The 18,235-nt window shown below is 46.6% G+C and overlaps 1 protein-coding gene across 1 annotated transcript in view; it reads right to left on the bottom strand.

The window, feature by feature from the left end:
* Window positions 1–18,235, bottom strand: part of MVD (mevalonate diphosphate decarboxylase) — a 45,914-nt gene that overhangs the window by 7,673 nt on the left and 20,006 nt on the right. The window contains exon 4 of the mRNA XM_066582479.1: window positions 935–1,081. Coding sequence (XP_066438576.1) covers window positions 935–1,081 — 147 coding nt within the window. The remainder of the gene's footprint in view (window positions 1–934; window positions 1,082–18,235) is intronic.

Here is an 18,235-nt window from a genome sequence, read left to right as displayed (position 1 = left end):
GGAGGAAAGCACACAAAGGTCTGGTTAGGAGCCACCGGTTGCTTTCTGCTCTGTTCCCATCTCAAGCTAGATTCAGAATCCCGCTAGCTTGCTGTTCGCAGTGCATGCAGCTCTGGATGTGACTGGAGAAAACTACATGGAGGGACTCAGAATTGGCACAAAATCGGGAAAGCAAATTCCCCACAAACTAACAAAACATCAAACGCTTTATAATTCAGGCTCTGCAGCGGCACGAGGCGCGGCTTTTACTAAGTGAGGGAACGGTTGCAGAAGGTCACATATCCTGCAGCAAACGATAAGATGATAATGCGGGACATTCTGTTAGACCAGCGTTTTATATGCCGCTCCAAGCAAAAGGCGCGCTGGTGTGAAGCCCCCCAAGTTTATTAGGGGAGCGCATGCCTGGCCAGACCGTGCAATCAGCGTCCGCTAGGAGCCGGTCGGTCTTCACTAGAAGTCATGCCAGTTTCTGGCATACATTAGTGCACATACGGAAGGCGGAGGCCCTGAACCCTTTTTCTAAGCCCCGCCTACTTTTGGAAAAGTCTTAATCAGGGAACAAAAAGGAAAAAACGTTGCACTTTTTTGTGCAAGTGCAACATATTTAATAGATTCCCCCTAACGACCTTATATTACAGACGTTGTCTAGGGGACATTGATGACGATCACACTGAAGACCGCGAGAGGTGGAAGCACCAACGGTCGTATTTAAGGTCCTTTTCCATAGTCCAACAATTGGCCAAGAGCATTTGCCGTGTCGGAACATGTAAACAGGCCCACGATCAGATAACGAGTAAACGCTTGCTCGTCAGCTGATTACGTGGGCACGATCATCCTTGACCAACTAACGATGTCTGTGTGAGGACTAACGATCACTCTCCCCACATCGGTAGGACCAATCAGTACGCTCAGCCTGTTAGAAGAGGTGCCATACCCAGACAAGCGTATCCAGCGGCAGACGAGGCCAGCCCGGCGGCGGTGGGGAAGTTGTTGGCGGAGCAGATGTGAACCTTGTAGTTTAGGATCCTTGAGACGCCGTCCTCTCCGCTGCCGCTTCTCCTCTTCCTGGCCAGACGGCGGACTAGCAGAAAGGTCAATAGAGAAAGTCATTGGATAAAGTGTGACTATTAGCACCTTAATTGTTAAGGGCTAAGGAATACATTTATGACCATGGGGGTCCGAGTGCCAAGACCCTCCTGATCCCATAAAGAAGGTTTCAGGAAACTCTGCATGAACGGGGAGGAGGCTGCACATTAATGCTGCCACTCCATTCATGTCACTGGGAGCGTCCGATACTGCAGAGTACAAACACTCCGTAATCAGAAATGAACATAGAGCCGCACGGGCCGCCTCCGCTCCATTTATATAGGGACCATGGGGATCGGGAGAGGGCCTGGCGATTGGAGCCCCTCAGGTCACACAGTTCTTCCCTATCCTGTGTACAGGGGATAACCTTATAGCTTGGCACAACTCCCTTAACCCATGAAGGACGAGGACAGTTTTTTTCTTTGTTTTCTCCTCCCAATATACATAAAAATATACATATACATTTAAATATACCGAGGAGAATCTACCTAACCTCTGTGTGTATATACTGAGGAGAATCTACCTCCCCTCTATGTGTATATACTGAGGAGAATCTACCTCCCCTCTATGTGTATATACTGAGGAGAATCTACCTCCCCTCTATGTGTATATACTGAGGAGAATCTACCTCCCCTCTATGTGTATATACTGAGGAGAATCTACCTCACCTCTATGTGTATATACTGAGGAGAATCTACCTCACCTCTATGTGTATATACTGAGGAGAATCTACCTCACCTCTATGTGTATATACTGAGGAGAATCTACCTCACCTCTATGTGTATATACTGAGGAAAATCCCCCTCCCCTCCGTGTGTGTATACTGAGGAGAATCTACCTCACCTCTATGTGTATATACTGAGGAAAATCCCCCTCCCCTCCGTGTGTGTATACTGAGGAGAATCTACCTCACCTCTATGTGTATATACTGAGGAGAATCTACCTCCCCTCTATGTGTATATACTGAGGAGAATCAACCTCCCCTCTATGTGTATATACTGAGGAGAATCTACCTCCCCTCTATGTGTATATACTGAGGAGAATCTACCTCACCTCTATGTGTATATACTGAGGAGAATCTACCTCACCTCTATGTGTATATACTGAGGAGAATCTACCTCACCTCTATGTGTATATACTGAGGAAAATCCCCCTCCCCTCCGTGTGTGTATACTGAGGAGAATCTACCTCACCTCTATGTGTATATACTGAGGAGAATCTACCTCCCCTCTATGTGTATACTGAGGAGAATCTACCTCCCCTCCATGTGTATATACTGAGGAGAATCTACCTCCCCTCCATGTGTATATACTGAGGAGAATCTACCTCACCTCTATGTGTATATACGGAGGAGAATCTACCTCACCTCTATGTGTATATACTGAGGAGAATCTACCTCCCCTTCATGTGTATATACTGAGGAGAATCTACCTCACCTCTATGTGTATATACTGAGGAGAATCTACCTCCCCTCCATGTGTATATACTGAGGAGAATCTACCTCCCCTTCATGTGTATATACTGAGGAGAATCTACCTCCCCTCTATGTGTATATACTGAGGAGAATCTACCTTACCTCTATGTGTATATACTGAGGAGAATCTACCTCCCCTCTATGTGTATATACTGAGGAGAATCTACCTCACCTCTATGTGTGTGTGTGTATACTGAGGAGAATCTACCTCCCCTCTATGTGTATATACTGAGGAGAATCTACCTCCCCTCTATGTGTATATACTGAGGAGAATCTACCTCCCCTTCATGTGTATATACTGAGGAGAATCTACCTCACCTCTATGTGTATATACTGAGGAGAATCTACCTCCCCTCCATGTGTATATACTGAGGAGAATCTACCTCCCCTTCATGTGTATATACTGAGGAGAATCTACCTCCCCTCTATGTGTATATACTGAGGAGAATCTACCTTACCTCTATGTGTATATACTGAGGAGAATCTACCTCCCCTCTATGTGTATATACTGAGGAGAATCTACCTCACCTCTATGTGTGTGTGTGTATACTGAGGAGAATCTACCTCCCCTCTATGTGTATATACTGAGGAGAATCTACCTCCCCTCCATGTGTATATACTGAGGAGAATCTACCTCCCCTCTCTGTGTATATACTGAGGAGAATCTACCTCCCCTCTATGTGTATATACTGAGGAGAATCTACCTCCCCTCCATGTGTATATACTGAGGAGAATCTACCTCCCCTCCATGTGTATATACTGAGGAGAATCTACCTCCCCTCCATGTGTATATACTGAGGAGAATCTACCTCACCTCTCTGTGTATATACTGAGGAGAATCTACCTCACCTCTCTGTGTATATACTGAGGAGAATCTACCTCACCTCTCTGTGTATATACTGAGGAGAATCTACCTCACCTCTCTGTGTATATACTGAGGAGAATCTACCTCACCTCTCTGTGTATATACTGAGGAGAATCTACCTCACCTCTCTGTGTATATACTGAGGAGAATCTACCTCACCTCTCTGTGTATATACTGAGGAGAATCTATCTCCCCTCTATGTGTATATACTGAGGAGAATCTACCTCCCCTCCATGTGTATATACTGAGGAGAATCTACCTCCCCTCCATGTGTATATACTGAGGAGAATCTACTTCCCCTTCATGTGTATATACTGAGGAGAATCTACCTCCCCTCTCTGTGTATATACTGAGGAGAATCTACCTCCCCTCTATGTGTATATACTGAGGAGAATCTACCTCCCCTCTATGTGTATATACTGAGGAGAATCTACCTCCCCTCCATGTGTATATACTGAGGAGAATCTACCTCCCCTCCATGTGTATATACTGAGGAGAATCTACCTCCCCTCCATGTGTATATACTGAGGAGAATCTACTTCCCCTTCATGTGTATATACTGAGGAGAATCTACCTCACCTCTCTGTGTATATACTGAGGAGAATCTACCTCCCCTCTATGTGTATATACTGAGGAGAATCTACCTCCCCTCCATGTGTATATACTGAGGAGAATCTACCTCCCCTCCATGTGTATATACTGAGGAGAATCTACCTCCCCTCCATGTGTATATACTGAGGAGAATCTACCTCCCCTTCATGTGTATATACTGAGGAGAATCTACCTCACCTCTCTGTGTATATACTGAGGAGAATCTACCTCCCCTCTATGTGTATATACTGAGGAGAATCTACCTCCCCTCTATGTGTATATACTGAGGAGAATCTACCTCCCCTCTATGTGTATATACTGAGGAGAATCTACCTCCCCTCTATGTGTATATACTGAGGAGAATCTACCTCCCCTCTATGTGTATATACTGAGGAGAATCTACCTCCCCTCCATGTGTATATACTGAGGAGAATCTACCTCCCCTTCATGTGTATATACTGAGGAGAATCTACCTCACCTCTCTGTGTATATACTGAGGAGAATCTACCTCCCCTCTATGTGTATATACTGAGGAGAATCTACCTCCCCTCTATGTGTATATACTGAGGAGAATCTACCTCCCCTCCATGTGTATATACTGAGGAGAATCTACCTCCCCTCTCTGTGTATATACTGAGGAGAATCTACCTCCCCTCTCTGTGTATATACTGAGGAGAATCTACCTCCCCTCCATGTGTATATACTGAGGAGAATCTACCTCCCCTTCATGTGTATATACTGAGGAGAATCTACCTCACCTCTCTGTGTATATACTGAGGAGAATCTACCTCCCCTCTATGTGTATATACTGAGGAGAATCTACCTCCCCTCTATGTGTATATACTGAGGAGAATCTACCTCCCCTCCATGTGTATATACTGAGGAGAATCTACCTCCCCTCTCTGTGTATATACTGAGGAGAATCTACCTCCCCTCTCTGTGTATATACTGAGGAGAATCTACCTCCCCTCTCTGTGTATATACTGAGGAGAATCTACCTCCCCTCTCTGTGTATATACTGAGGAGAATCTACCTCCCCTCCATGTGTATATACTGAGGAGAATCTACCTCCCCTCCATGTGTATATACTGAGGAGAATCTACCTCCCCTCCATGTGTATATACTGAGGAGAATCTACCTCCCCTCCATGTGTATATACTGAGGAGAATCTACCTCCCCTCCATGTGTATATACTGAGGAGAATCTACCTCCCCTCCATGTGTATATACTGAGGAGAATCTACCTCCCCTCCATGTGTATATACTGAGGAGAATCTACCTCCCCTCCATGTGTATATACTGAGGAGAATCTACTCCCCCTCTATGTGTATATACTGAGGAGAATCTACCTCACCTCTATGTGTGTGTGTGTATACTGAGGAGAATCTACCTCCCCTCTATGTGTATATACTGAGGAGAATCTACCTCCCCTCCATGTGTATGTACTGAGGAGAATCTACCTCCCCTCTCTGTGTATATACTGAGGAGAATCTACCTCCCCTCTATGTGTATATACTGAGGAGAATCTACCTCCCCTCTCTGTGTATATACTGAGGAGAATCTACCTCCCCTCTATGTGTATATACTGAGGAGAATCTACCTCCCCTCCATGTGTATATACTGAGGAGAATCTACCTCCCCTCCATGTGTATATACTGAGGAGAATCTACCTCCCCTCCATGTGTATATACTGAGGAGAATCTACCTCCCCTCTCTGTGTATATACTGAGGAGAATCTACCTCCCCTCTATGTGTATATACTGAGGAGAATCTACCTCCCCTCCATGTGTATATACTGAGGAGAATCTACCTCCCCTCCATGTGTATATACTGAGGAGAATCTACCTCACCTCTCTGTGTATATACTGAGGAGAATCTACCTCCCCTCTATGTGTATATACTGAGGAGAATCTACCTCCCCTCCATGTGTATATACTGAGGAGAATCTACCTCCCCTCCATGTGTATATACTGAGGAGAATCTACTTCCCCTTCATGTGTATATACTGAGGAGAATCTACCTCACCTCTCTGTGTATATACTGAGGAGAATCTACCTCCCCTCTATGTGTATATACTGAGGAGAATCTACCTCCCCTCTATGTGTATATACTGAGGAGAATCTACCTCCCCTCCATGTGTATATACTGAGGAGAATCTACCTCCCCTCCATGTGTATATACTGAGGAGAATCTACCTCCCCTTCATGTGTATATACTGAGGAGAATCTACCTCACCTCTCTGTGTATATACTGAGGAGAATCTACCTCCCCTCTATGTGTATATACTGAGGAGAATCTACCTCCCCTCTATGTGTATATACTGAGGAGAATCTACCTCCCCTCTATGTGTATATACTGAGGAGAATCTACCTCCCCTCCATGTGTATATACTGAGGAGAATCCACCTCCCCTTCATGTGTATATACTGAGGAGAATCTACCTCACCTCTCTGTGTATATACTGAGGAGAATCTACCTCCCCTCTATGTGTATATACTGAGGAGAATCTACCTCCCCTCTATGTGTATATACTGAGGAGAATCTACCTCCCCTCCATGTGTATATACTGAGGAGAATCTACCTCCCCTCTCTGTGTATATACTGAGGAGAATCTACCTCCCCTCTATGTGTATATACTGAGGAGAATCTACCTCCCCTCCATGTGTATATACTGAGGAGAATCTACCTCCCCTCCATGTGTATATACTGAGGAGAATCTACCTCACCTCTCTGTGTATATACTGAGGAGAATCTATCTCCCCTCTATGTGTATATACTGAGGAGAATCTACCTCCCCTCCATGTGTATATACTGAGGAGAATCTACCTCCCCTCCATGTGTATATACTGAGGAGAATCTACTTCCCCTTCATGTGTATATACTGAGGAGAATCTACCTCACCTCTCTGTGTATATACTGAGGAGAATCTACCTCCCCTCTATGTGTATATACTGAGGAGAATCTACCTCCCCTCTATGTGTATATACTGAGGAGAATCTACCTCCCCTCCATGTGTATATACTGAGGAGAATCTACCTCCCCTCCATGTGTATATACTGAGGAGAATCTACCTCCCCTCTATGTGTATATACTGAGGAGAATCTACCTCCCCTCTATGTGTATATACTGAGGAGAATCTACCTCACCTCTATGTGTATATACTGAGGAGAATCTACCTCACCTCTATGTGTATATACTGAGGAGAATCTACCTCACCTCTATGTGTATATACTGAGGAGAATCTACCTCACCTCTGTGTATATACTGAGGAGAATCTACCTCCCCTCTGTGTGTATATACTGTAGAGGATCTACCTCACCTCTATGTGTATATACTGAGGAGAATCTACCTCACCACTATGTGTATATACTGAGGAGAATCTACCTTACCTCTATGTGTATATACTGAGGAGAATCTACCTCACCTCTATATGTATATACTGAGGAGAATCTACCTCCCCTCTATGTGTATATACTGAGGAGAATCTACCTCCCCTCTATGTGTATATACTGAGGAGAATCTACCTCACCTCTATGTGTATATATACTGAGGAGAATCTACCTCACCTCTGTGTGTATACTGAGGAGAATCTACCTTACCTCTATGTGTATACTGAGGTAAGGTATATCTCATGAGAAACACCTGTGATGCCCTCCGCTCATAAGAGGGGGGCTGCTTCTTATCCTCTCCCTTGGATTCCTCAGTCCAGGCAGAGATATTGATAGTCTGTTCTAGTTGCGTTTCCTAGAAATTACGTGTTCACATAGCAACATACACCTGGGGCGTAAACATATGTTAATCATCAGCGTCGTTACATACTAAGCCAATCATGAGTTGTTGTAATGTTGGGAGGGGCATGCATGTAATTGGTGCGTCATATTCTGTATAACTGTATTGTACTTCCTTACAATAAACCAGAAGCGCATGGGGGCTCACGGGGAGTACCCCTGAGTTCAAATACATATATTCATGCATGAAGCTTCTCATTATAACCAATCTGAAGCAGACCAGTGAAATCTTCTGGAATAGGATTTATTCCCATAACAGGACAAATATGGAAAGGTTGTGAAAGAATTACAAAATTTTTGGGAGTAGGTCGCATTTTTGGAATGGCTCTACGACCCACCCAGGAAACCATCACAGTGGCAAAATGTCTTTCTCTAATATTGAAAGTAAGGATCTAAAGTCATCTGGTCCTAGCAGATGACCAGGAAAGGTCAGTGTAATGCCTGGATAAGGAATACGTCCTTCAGACCACTTAAATGGGAAAGATTCTTGTAGCTTTGCTTGTGTGGATTTAGAGACCCCCACATTAAGTATGAAGGACTTGGAAGCAGTAACTCTGTAGCAGCTCTAAGCAGAGGAGGACATCATCCCCGAAGATGTTCAGTATTCCCTATGACAGTCCCCAATATGCTCATTGATGATCGTGTCGTTTGTGCGAAGGGCTCCATTACCAGAGCGAACACCGACAGAGAGGGAGGACAGCCCTGGCGGGTCCCATTGGATATAGTGAAGGAGATGGAGCTTCATGTATAGATCTGCACCAAGGGGTGTGTGTATAGAGCCATCATGGATGAGAGCAAGGGGCCTTCAAATCCGAACGTCAGAAGTACCTCCCCGAGATAATCTCAGTGTACTCGAACACCTTCTCCGCATCCAAAGCTAGTAGCAAGGAAGACGTTCCTCGAGCTGACACCACCAAAACAATATCTGGCGTCCTTTAATGAATCCCACTTGATCTCTACCAACAAGGGTTGGTCTAACCTCGGACAGTCTATTGGCCAGTATTCTCACATATAGTTTCAGATCTGTATTTAAAAGGGAGATGGGGTCTAAAATTAGCGAGAGCACCAGGGCCTTCACCAGGTGAGGTGGTAAGTGCCTTCAGCATCTCCGGCGGGCACAACCTTTTTTCATCATATCACTCAATACCTTGGTCAGATACGAGGCTAGGGTGATCTAATGGGCTGTGGAATAGTCGCTCGTCGGGGCATCTGGTCCTATAGATTTCTTCAGTTACACTGAATGGTTGTGACAGAGTATCTAGCTCAGATGCGGACAGGGAGGGAAGGTTGGCCCCATTTAAAAAAGTAGTTATATTGTTTTGTATAGGTTGACTAATCTAGTGGTCATTAACTAAGTTACGTAGCGACTTGTGATGTTCTGCCAGCATAGTAACACTTCCTTGGGGATCAAAAATCCTAATATTTTGGGAGTCGTTGATGAAGGGTTTTCGAGAGCGGGTTGCACGGGGTTTAACTTGCCTTGCTAGTGTAGCGCTTGGTTTATTCCCCTGCCAATGGGAAGTCATTTTTAGTTTTCTCAAAGCTAGGTCATGTTCTTAAGTACGGAAGTCTTGGAGTTCTTGGAGTACAGCAGATATTCCTTAGTTCTGTCTGAGGAGTCAGACATGTTATTTAGTCGGCATTGTGGGGACAGTAATACAGGATTTCTGTGCTTTTTATTGTATGAGGCCTGCTTTAGAAAAGGACCTCTCATAAATGCCGCGTGGGCGACCGTAAAGTCGTCAGAGAGCTCACCATTGTCAATTCTACTGTACATCTTATGGGGATGTATAGACCCGCGCCATCGGGTGCTGTAAACACCAAACAGGTCGCTTGGACAACAGATGACGAGTGGCTAGAGGGTTCAGTGCTGATGTGTTCATAGAAGGCCGAGAGCCCACCCCTTATTGTGGTTGATGATGGCTGGGACCCCCTTAGTAATGTTGTTTAGAGTTCGGGGCATACATTGATGCTATGGTGAAGCGAGTGTTAATAATGCAGTTCAGGATGACGAAGGGCGTCAGCGGGAGGGGGGGGGGGGGGGATTACCTGCAGACGTCTTCTAGGAGGAGGAATCTGTGATAGACCTGGCCTCATGCTTGGCAAAGAATATCCAGGATTATGAGACTGCAGGGAAGAGGATTGTCCTACAGAGAAAATACTGCGATCTTCTGGGGGGAGCGGGAAGGGGGGGGGGGGGGGGCTGAACAGGTGAGCCTGCCCCCCACGTCGGGCGAATCTGACCTGGAGGACAGTGATGACAGCTGCAGCAGCAGTGGAGAGGGGGCGCTGATAATGCGGCAGATTCAGCTGCAGGAGTCCCCAGAGAGGCTGCAGTCCTTCTACTCTGGAAAAGATCTGCCCCCGAAAACATCTAGCAAGAAGAGGAGGAAAAACAGATATATTCAGGAAAAATGTATTTATGTCACCAAGCACTCTGGTTTGGCTGCAAAGTCAGACCAGGGTGGTAACCCTGAGCTCCTAGTCCCCGGCTCTCTGGTGGGTGCGGTGCAGGGGACTGGGGAAGAGAGGGTTAAAGCAGCCCAAAACTCCAAGCCCGCTTGTGCTAGTAGTGGGAATGGAGGAGTAAAGGACGTAGAGAAGAGCATTGGAAAAGTGAAGGGTCACGGCCAGTCCAGAGGTGTTGGCGCTGTTGGTCACGTCCCTGTGGGAGGGGGAAGTGATCCGGCGCCAGGTACCACCTGTGGTGGCGTAACTGTCCCCCCTGTGTCCCTAAAGCGCCTTTCAGGTGCAGAGGGGGCGCAGTGGGTGGTGGCCGGGTCTGCCGATCCTCCCACCCATGGTAGGCATCTGCCTGTTGCTGAAAGGAAGGTTGGAGGAACTACAACTCCCAGAGTGGCTAAGGTGGGCGGAGCTACAAGCACCAAAGTCAGGAGAAATGTTGAGAGGCCAGACGCTGAATCTGCTGAAGTGCATCTCCACCCACTGGAGGTGCCATGGACCTGCCCTCTGGGCATAAAGGGAAGAACAAGGGTAAAAATAATATGGGTCCTGGTCCAGCAACTAAAAGGAGAGGTGAGTGAGGTAATGGATGTGGCTGTTGGTACCCCTGTTGCCCCTGTCCCTGTCCCTGCAGGGACCCTGGGAATTCCAGGTGTCCCCGGTTGCCCGGTTAGTACGCCATCTTGTGGACAGGTGTGTGTGGCTTCAGAGGGTAGTCAGGGGGTGGGTCAGGATCCATCGCGCCTCCAGCGGCGACAACGTCTGGTAGAAGTTATGCCAGTGTCGCCGCTGGAGGGAGGGGAGAGGCGTCCTCCTTGTCTTTGGGCTCTGGGGACAGCGTTTTGCAGCAGCGCCTCCTGGAGGCTTTGAGGAGGGGGGAGAGCTCGATGAATGTAGGGGGTAGAGTAGTGGATTTGTCGGTGGGGGACTCAATTATAAGGGGGATAGATAGGGCAATCTGCCATAAAGACCAGGATCGTCGAACGGTGTGTTGTCTTCCTGGCGCTCGAGTTCGACACATCGCGGATCGGATTGACAGATTACTGGGAGGGGCTGGTGAGGATCCAGCGGTCATGGTGCACGTTGGCACCAATGAACAAGTTAGAGGTCAATGGAGGACCCTCAAAAATGATTTCAGGGACTTAGGGTCCAAGCTCAGGGCGAGGACCTCCAGGGTAGTTTTCTCGGAAATACTACCTGTACCTAAAGCCACACTAGAAAGGCAGCAGGACCTTAGGGAGGTAAACAAGTGGCTCCGGAGTTGGTGTAAGAAGGAGGGATTTGGGTTCCTGGAGAACTGGGCTGACTTTGCTGTCGGCTACAGGCTCTGCCGTAGGGACAAGCTGCATCTTAATGGGGAGGGTGCAGCTGTGCTGGGGGAAAAGATGGCTAGAAGGCTGGAGGAGTGTTTAAAACTAGGGACTGGGGGGGGGGGGGGGGGAGGGTAAAATGAGAAATAGAGGGGTAGCCAGTGTAACTAGCGATCCGGGTCCAAGCAAAGGAAATGGGGGTCGAGCAGGGGGTGGGGTTAGTACAGTTAGAACTGATAGATCAGCCATAAGTACGAATAGCAACAAAACAAATTTAAAAAACAAAAAAAACAATATAAATTGTATGACCACGAATGCAAGAAGTCTGATCGGTAAAGTGGGGGAGCTGGAAGCAAGAATGACTGATGGAAATTATGATATAGTCGGAATTACGGAAACATGGCTGGATGATAAGTGCGATTGGGCGGTGAATTTGCAGGGGTACAATCTCTTCAGAAGGGATCGAAGGAACCAGAAAGGGGGAGGGGTATGTCTGTACGTCAAATCAAACTTGAAGCCGAGGCTACAGGAGGATATAGGGGTAGGAGACGAACAGGTGGAATCTCTGTGGGTAGAAATACAGGGAGGAAAAAATAAAAAAATCCTGATAGGGGTTTTCTATAGACCACCAAAAGCAACAGAAGAAACTGATAACTTACTACTAAGGCAGATAGAAGAGGTGCCAAACCGCAACAAAGTAATTATCATGGGGGACTTTAATTACCCAGGTATAACATGGGAGAACGAAACCTGCAAATCTCACAGGGGTGATAAGTTCTTGAGAGTAATTAAAGATAATTACCTTATCCAACTTGTGCGGCAGGCCAACTAGAGGGAGGGCCACTCTGGACCTAGTACTAACCAACAAACCGGACCGAATAATGGGGGTGCAGGTTGAGGAGCACTTGGGGAACAGCGACCACAATATAATCAACTTCCAGCTGTCATTCAATAAGAAGCCTCATCAGGGAGCGACAAAGAAACTAAACTTTAGTAAAGCAAAATTTGATGAGCTTAGAACTACTATCGGTAACATTAATTGGGACAACACCCTCAAAATTATCAGTATAGAGGACAAATGGGAGGAGTTTAAAAGGATCCTAATCACCTCATGTGAGCAGTTCATTCCCTTTAAAAATAAAAGAAATTAGAGTAAAAGGAAACCAATGTGGCTCAACAAGACTGTAAGAGGGTCAATAAACGATAAAAAGAAAGCGTTCAAACTACTAAAGCAAGAAGGCAGCGAAGAAGCGCTAAAATCGTACAGGGAAAAAAACAAAATATGTAAGGAAAAGATCAAAACTGCCAAGGAGGAGGCAGAAAGACGGATCGCCAAAGAAAGCAAAAACAACCAGAAACTATTCATCAACTATATTAACAGCAAAAGGATTTGCACTGAGAGCGCTGGCCCTTTAACAAATAATGCAGGAGAAATCATTGAAGATAATGGAGGCAAGGCAAATCTATTAAATAGTTTCTTCTCAAGTGTATTCACAAACGAAAAGGAAATGTCACAAGAGATGCATGGGAATAAAATGAACCCCTCACAAAATATCTCATACCTAACGCAGGAGGAGGTGCGGAAGCGACTGAAGAAGACTAAAATTGATAAATCGCCGGGCCCAGATGGATTACACCCAAGGATACTAAAGGAACTAAGTGACGAGATAGCCAGGCCGCGATATCTAATATTTCTAGACACTATCAATAGCGGTGTAGTACCATTGGATTGGCGCATTGCCAACGTGGTTCCAATTTACAAAAAGGGGACCAAAAGTGAGCCTGGTAACTACAGGCCGGTAAGTCTTACTTCAGTAATGGGAAACATTTTCAAGGGGATTCTGAGAGATGCCATCGATGAGTACCTCAAGGAGATTAAGGGAATAACTCCTCACCAGCATGGATTCATGAAGGGTCGCTCATGTCAGACAAATCTGATCAGTGTCTACGATAAAGTAAGCTCTAGGCTGGACCTGGGAGAGTCTATTGATCTCGTATATCTGGACTTCTCTAAACCCTTTGACACCGTGCCACATAATAGGCTGATATATAAAATGAGACAGCTCGGACTGGGCGAAAACGTGTGTAAGTGGGTAAAAAATTGGCTCAATGATAGAAAGCAGAGGGTGGTAATAAATGGTTCGTACTCTGATTGGACCACAGTCGCTAGTGGGGGGCCACAGGGTTCAGTATTAGGCCCCACTCTGTTCAATATATTTATCAATGACCTGATAGAGGGGCTGCACAGCAAAATATCAATATTTGCAGATGACACAAAATTATACAATATAATTAATGCAACGGAGGACAATGTGCGGCTACAAACGGACCGAGATAAGCTGGGGGCTTGGGCAGGAAAATGGCAAATGGTGAATGAAGGTCAATGTTGAAAAATGTAAGACTATGCACATGGGCAGGAGAAACGGATGTCACCAATATTCACTTATTGGGGTACCACTAGGGAAAAGTGATATGGAAAAGGATCTGGGGGTACTAGTGGTCTGTAGACTAAACTGGAGTAACCAATGCCAGTCAGCTGCTGCAAAGGGAAATAAAGTCTTGGGGTGCAGTAAAAGAGGTATAGGGGCGAGGGGCGAGAACATTATCCTTCCACTATATAAGGCACTTGTCAGGCCTCACATGGAATACTGCGTGCAGTTCTGGTCACCGGCGCTCAGGAAAGATGTTACAGTGCTGGAGGGGGTTTAAAGAAGGGCAACTAAACTAATACATGGAATGACGGGACTGGAATACCGAGAGAGGCACCAAAACTGGGATTATTTACCTGGAAAAAAGACGGCTAAGGGGCGAGCAAATAACCATGTATAAGTACATGAGGGGACGATACAAGGATCTCTCCCGCGATCTGTTTACACCCAGGACCACGACAGTAACAAGAGGACATCCGCTACGATTAGAGGAAAGTAGGTTTCATCACCAACACAGAAGGGGGTTCTTTACTGTAAGAGCAGTTAGGCTGTGGAACTCTCTACCGGAGGATGTGGTGATGGCAGGATCCATAGAGGAGTTTAAAAGGGGACTTGATGTCTTTCTGGAGAGGAAGGACATTATAGGATATAAATCTTAGGTTAATTGTTAATCCGGGTATACAGGCAGGTAGGAACTATTAGGGGTTGATCCAGGGAACAGTCTGATTGCCATTAGGGAGTCGGGAAGGAATTTTTTCCCCAAAAGGGCTAATTGGCTTCTGCTCTTGGGGTTTTTTGCCTTCCTCTGGATCAACAAAGGAGGATAAACAGGCTGGACTAGATGGACATTGTCTTCATTCAGCCTTACATACTATGTTACTATGTGACAACCGGGCAGGACATTGGCCGTAGGAATGTGGCTCGTCTTCAGTGGAGAGGCAATGACGCATGCCCATCCAGGAGTAAGGTGGTGGAGCTTCTGCTGAAGATGGGGTTCAGGGCGAATGACATCTATGCCCTGATCCATCCTTACGGCACGTCTGAGTTCGACATCAGCTTTGTTCGCCCAGAGGGCCTTGAGCTCTTTTGGGGGGGAACTACGAGTTGATGAAGGACGAGCCCGGCTGGCGCGGTTTCGCTGCACAAGTGGTAACCCGCCAGACTGGAGTCAAGAGAGTGACCGTTTTGACTCGTAACGAGTCCCTCTCTTGTTATGATATAATGACTTGGATAAGTCGGTACGGAGAGGTGGTAGACATGCCCAATAAGAACAGGGACGAACACGGCATCTGGTCCGGAACCTGGACGTTTATGGTGAAACTAAAGCGTTCAGGGAACTCGAAGAGCAGGCCACTGGTGGATAGGGGTTGTCCCCGCCAGGAGTGCAGCGATGTGCTGGAAAGCATGGAGCATTTCCTGCTTCAGTGTCCCTTTAATACAGAGGTATACAATCGGGCGGCAGCCTCCATTGGTTGGCCCAGGTTGGCACGCCTCTCGTATGCGGAATGGGTCTATGGGGCATTCAGGGACCTTGGTGGCCGGGACTGGTGCACTTTATTCTTAGTCAGCCTAGTGGTCAGGTTTCACATTTGGAATGCACGGTGTTTAGTCTCGACGGAAGAGAAAATCCTCCACGTGGATGAGGTGAATAGAAACATCCTGGGTGACCTGGTGAAGGTGCGCTCTCTGGATTATGAGAGGTTGGGCATGACTAAGGCCTCTCTCCTATGGAGAGGGTTTGTATTCCGTTAGGGACAGTCTTCTTATTGTTAGGGTCTTTGTAGGGACAGAATAGGGAGAGGTAGGGACAGTTTTCACTGAGGGTAAGTTTTAGGGAAGGAGTAGGGACATTGTAGGGACAGATTAACTATAGGGATAGTGTTTATCTATTTGGTCGGTGCCCGGCTTATCATATCCAGTCCTGGTGGAGGGCTGAGTGTGACACTAGTAGAGTTTTTGTTTTCGGTCAAAGATAAAGTATGTACGGCTGCAGGTAACTGAACCTTAGGCTTTCGGGTCGTATTGTGTGCTTGTGCTTAGTTCTTGTTGTGACGTACGGTATTATAAGTTTGGTATAAGAGGTTATAGATAGGTTGGGTGGGGGCTTATTGGGGGGAGGGGGGATTTATGCCTCAGCCGTAGCTTGACACGTCCCGGACAATGAACACTGGGCACGGACTGTTGGTGCGGGCGTGGCCCTCAGGCTGCGGCGGGCAGGGCGTGTAATACGGTGCAGCTCGGCTCGTCCTGGACATAGACATTGAGCACAGACTTGGGATGCAGGCGTGGCTCCCAGGCTGCACCATAGGGGTTTTGTGTGTGTGTGTGTGTGGGGGGGGGTGGTTTGATCTGGTTATATGGTTAGTTTAGGATTATGTAAGGCTTTATTATTTAGGTAGTGGGCATCACAAAAAAAAACTAAAAAAAAACATTACAAAAAAATGGGGATTGGGTTGTTATTATTATTACTTTTGTTATTGTTGTTAGTATTATTGTTATTATATAATTCATTCGGCTGGGTTTTCAGTTATTAGTCGTTTTCTTTCTTCTTTTGGGATTTCGGGCTGGATCCTGAGAGTTAGGGATGTTTTTCTCACATGTGTGTATATTGTTATATGTAGTATGTAGTGTATATGTATTGGTGAGGATGAGTGAGTGTAGTTTGGAGTGCAGGTTGGTGTAGTGTGCGGTGTGTATTATTTGGACCAGATGGACCTTTTTCTTTTGTCCTGCAGTAAGGCAAAGTACAGTTAATATAAGTGATGATTTGGTTTTGTTTTATGTTTATGTCTTATGCCAAGTGAGCGATATTTATGTTCTGTTTATTGTTATGTTTTTCACTTTTATAATAAAAAGATCTACAGGATGTAACTCAGGATCAGTACAGGATAAGTAATGTATGTACACAGTGACTCCACCACCATACAGTGAGTGCAGCTCTGGGGTATAATACAGGATGTAACTCAGGATCAGTACAGGTTAAGTAATGTATGTACACAGTGACTCCACCAGCAGAATAGTGAGTGCAGCTCTGGGGTATAATACAGGATGTAACTCAGGATCAGTACAGGATAAGTAATGTATGTACACAGTGACTCCACCAGCAGAACAGTGAGTGCAGCTCTGGGGTATAATACAGGATGTAACTCAGGAGCAGTACAGGATAAGTAATGTATGTACACAGTGACTCCACCAGCAGAATAGTGAGTGCAGCTTCTGGAGTTGGGTGTGTGCTGGTTAAGCTCTGCAACTTCCAGGGTGTGGTCAGAGAAGGAGGTTCTGCTGAGTTTGGATCCCAGAGAAGGTGCACTTTTCTGGGCTTTGTTGGACATGGAGTACCGCACCTCCTCCCCCCGGGGCCACTTGGGGGGAGGGAGGGAAGTGATGGCAATGGTGGCATCAGAGTCTTCCGAAAAAACTTTGCCACGGGTGCCAGAAAAGCCAGCAGTCCGCAAGAAGACAGGAGCTGCTGGAGGTAAGAAGAGACTGGGTCCGGGCCGTGGCTGCAGCAGCGTGGCTCCGTTTGTCAGCACGGCAGCTTCTGACAGCACCGGGAGTGAGATGGTTACGCGCAGCCAGACCCGCAGGAGAGCAGGTGAGCCGCAGATACCGGTAAGCACGGGAATGTGGAGTGACAAAAAGAAGGAGGAATCCGTGATTGAGCTGGCCTCCAGGCTGGCTAAAAACATCACCGACTACAACTTTGCAGGGAAAATGTTGGTGGTACAAAAAGGGAAGCTCCGTGACGCCAAAATGTTACTGGAGCAAAAAGCTTCTAAAGACAAACAGGCAGAAGCCAGGTCAGCGATAAAAAAGTGCAAAGACTGCATAAAGATGTGGGAAGCGGTGAGGGCAAAGATCCTGGAGGAGAGCGGGCCCTTTAAAGAAAAAATTCTGAACGACGACCGCTTTGCTAAGATGGCGGCAAGGTGCAGTGACCATGAGTCAAGTGATGGTGAAGCCTCAGATGAAGAGTTTGAGGATGTGCAGGAGACCCTGGAGCAGCCTGTGTGCTCTCAAGACTTGGCACCAACGCCCAGAGGCACTACAAGTCCCAGAGGCAAGCTACCTGAAGAGATTGCGCTGCCTTCCACCTCAGGGGAATCTGAGGTGGAGGAAAGAACAGGGAGATTGCAGCTACAGAAGACCCCGCAGCCGGAAGCCTCTGTACATATGGAGGGCTTCATGTTTGGCGACGAGTTGCCAGAGCAGGGCACAAAGATAAAGAGAA

Source organism: Eleutherodactylus coqui, chromosome 11, assembly GCF_035609145.1.
Source record: "Eleutherodactylus coqui strain aEleCoq1 chromosome 11, aEleCoq1.hap1, whole genome shotgun sequence".
NCBI lineage: Eukaryota > Metazoa > Chordata > Amphibia > Anura > Eleutherodactylidae > Eleutherodactylus > Eleutherodactylus coqui.
This window is presented reverse-complemented; position numbering and strand designations above follow the sequence as displayed.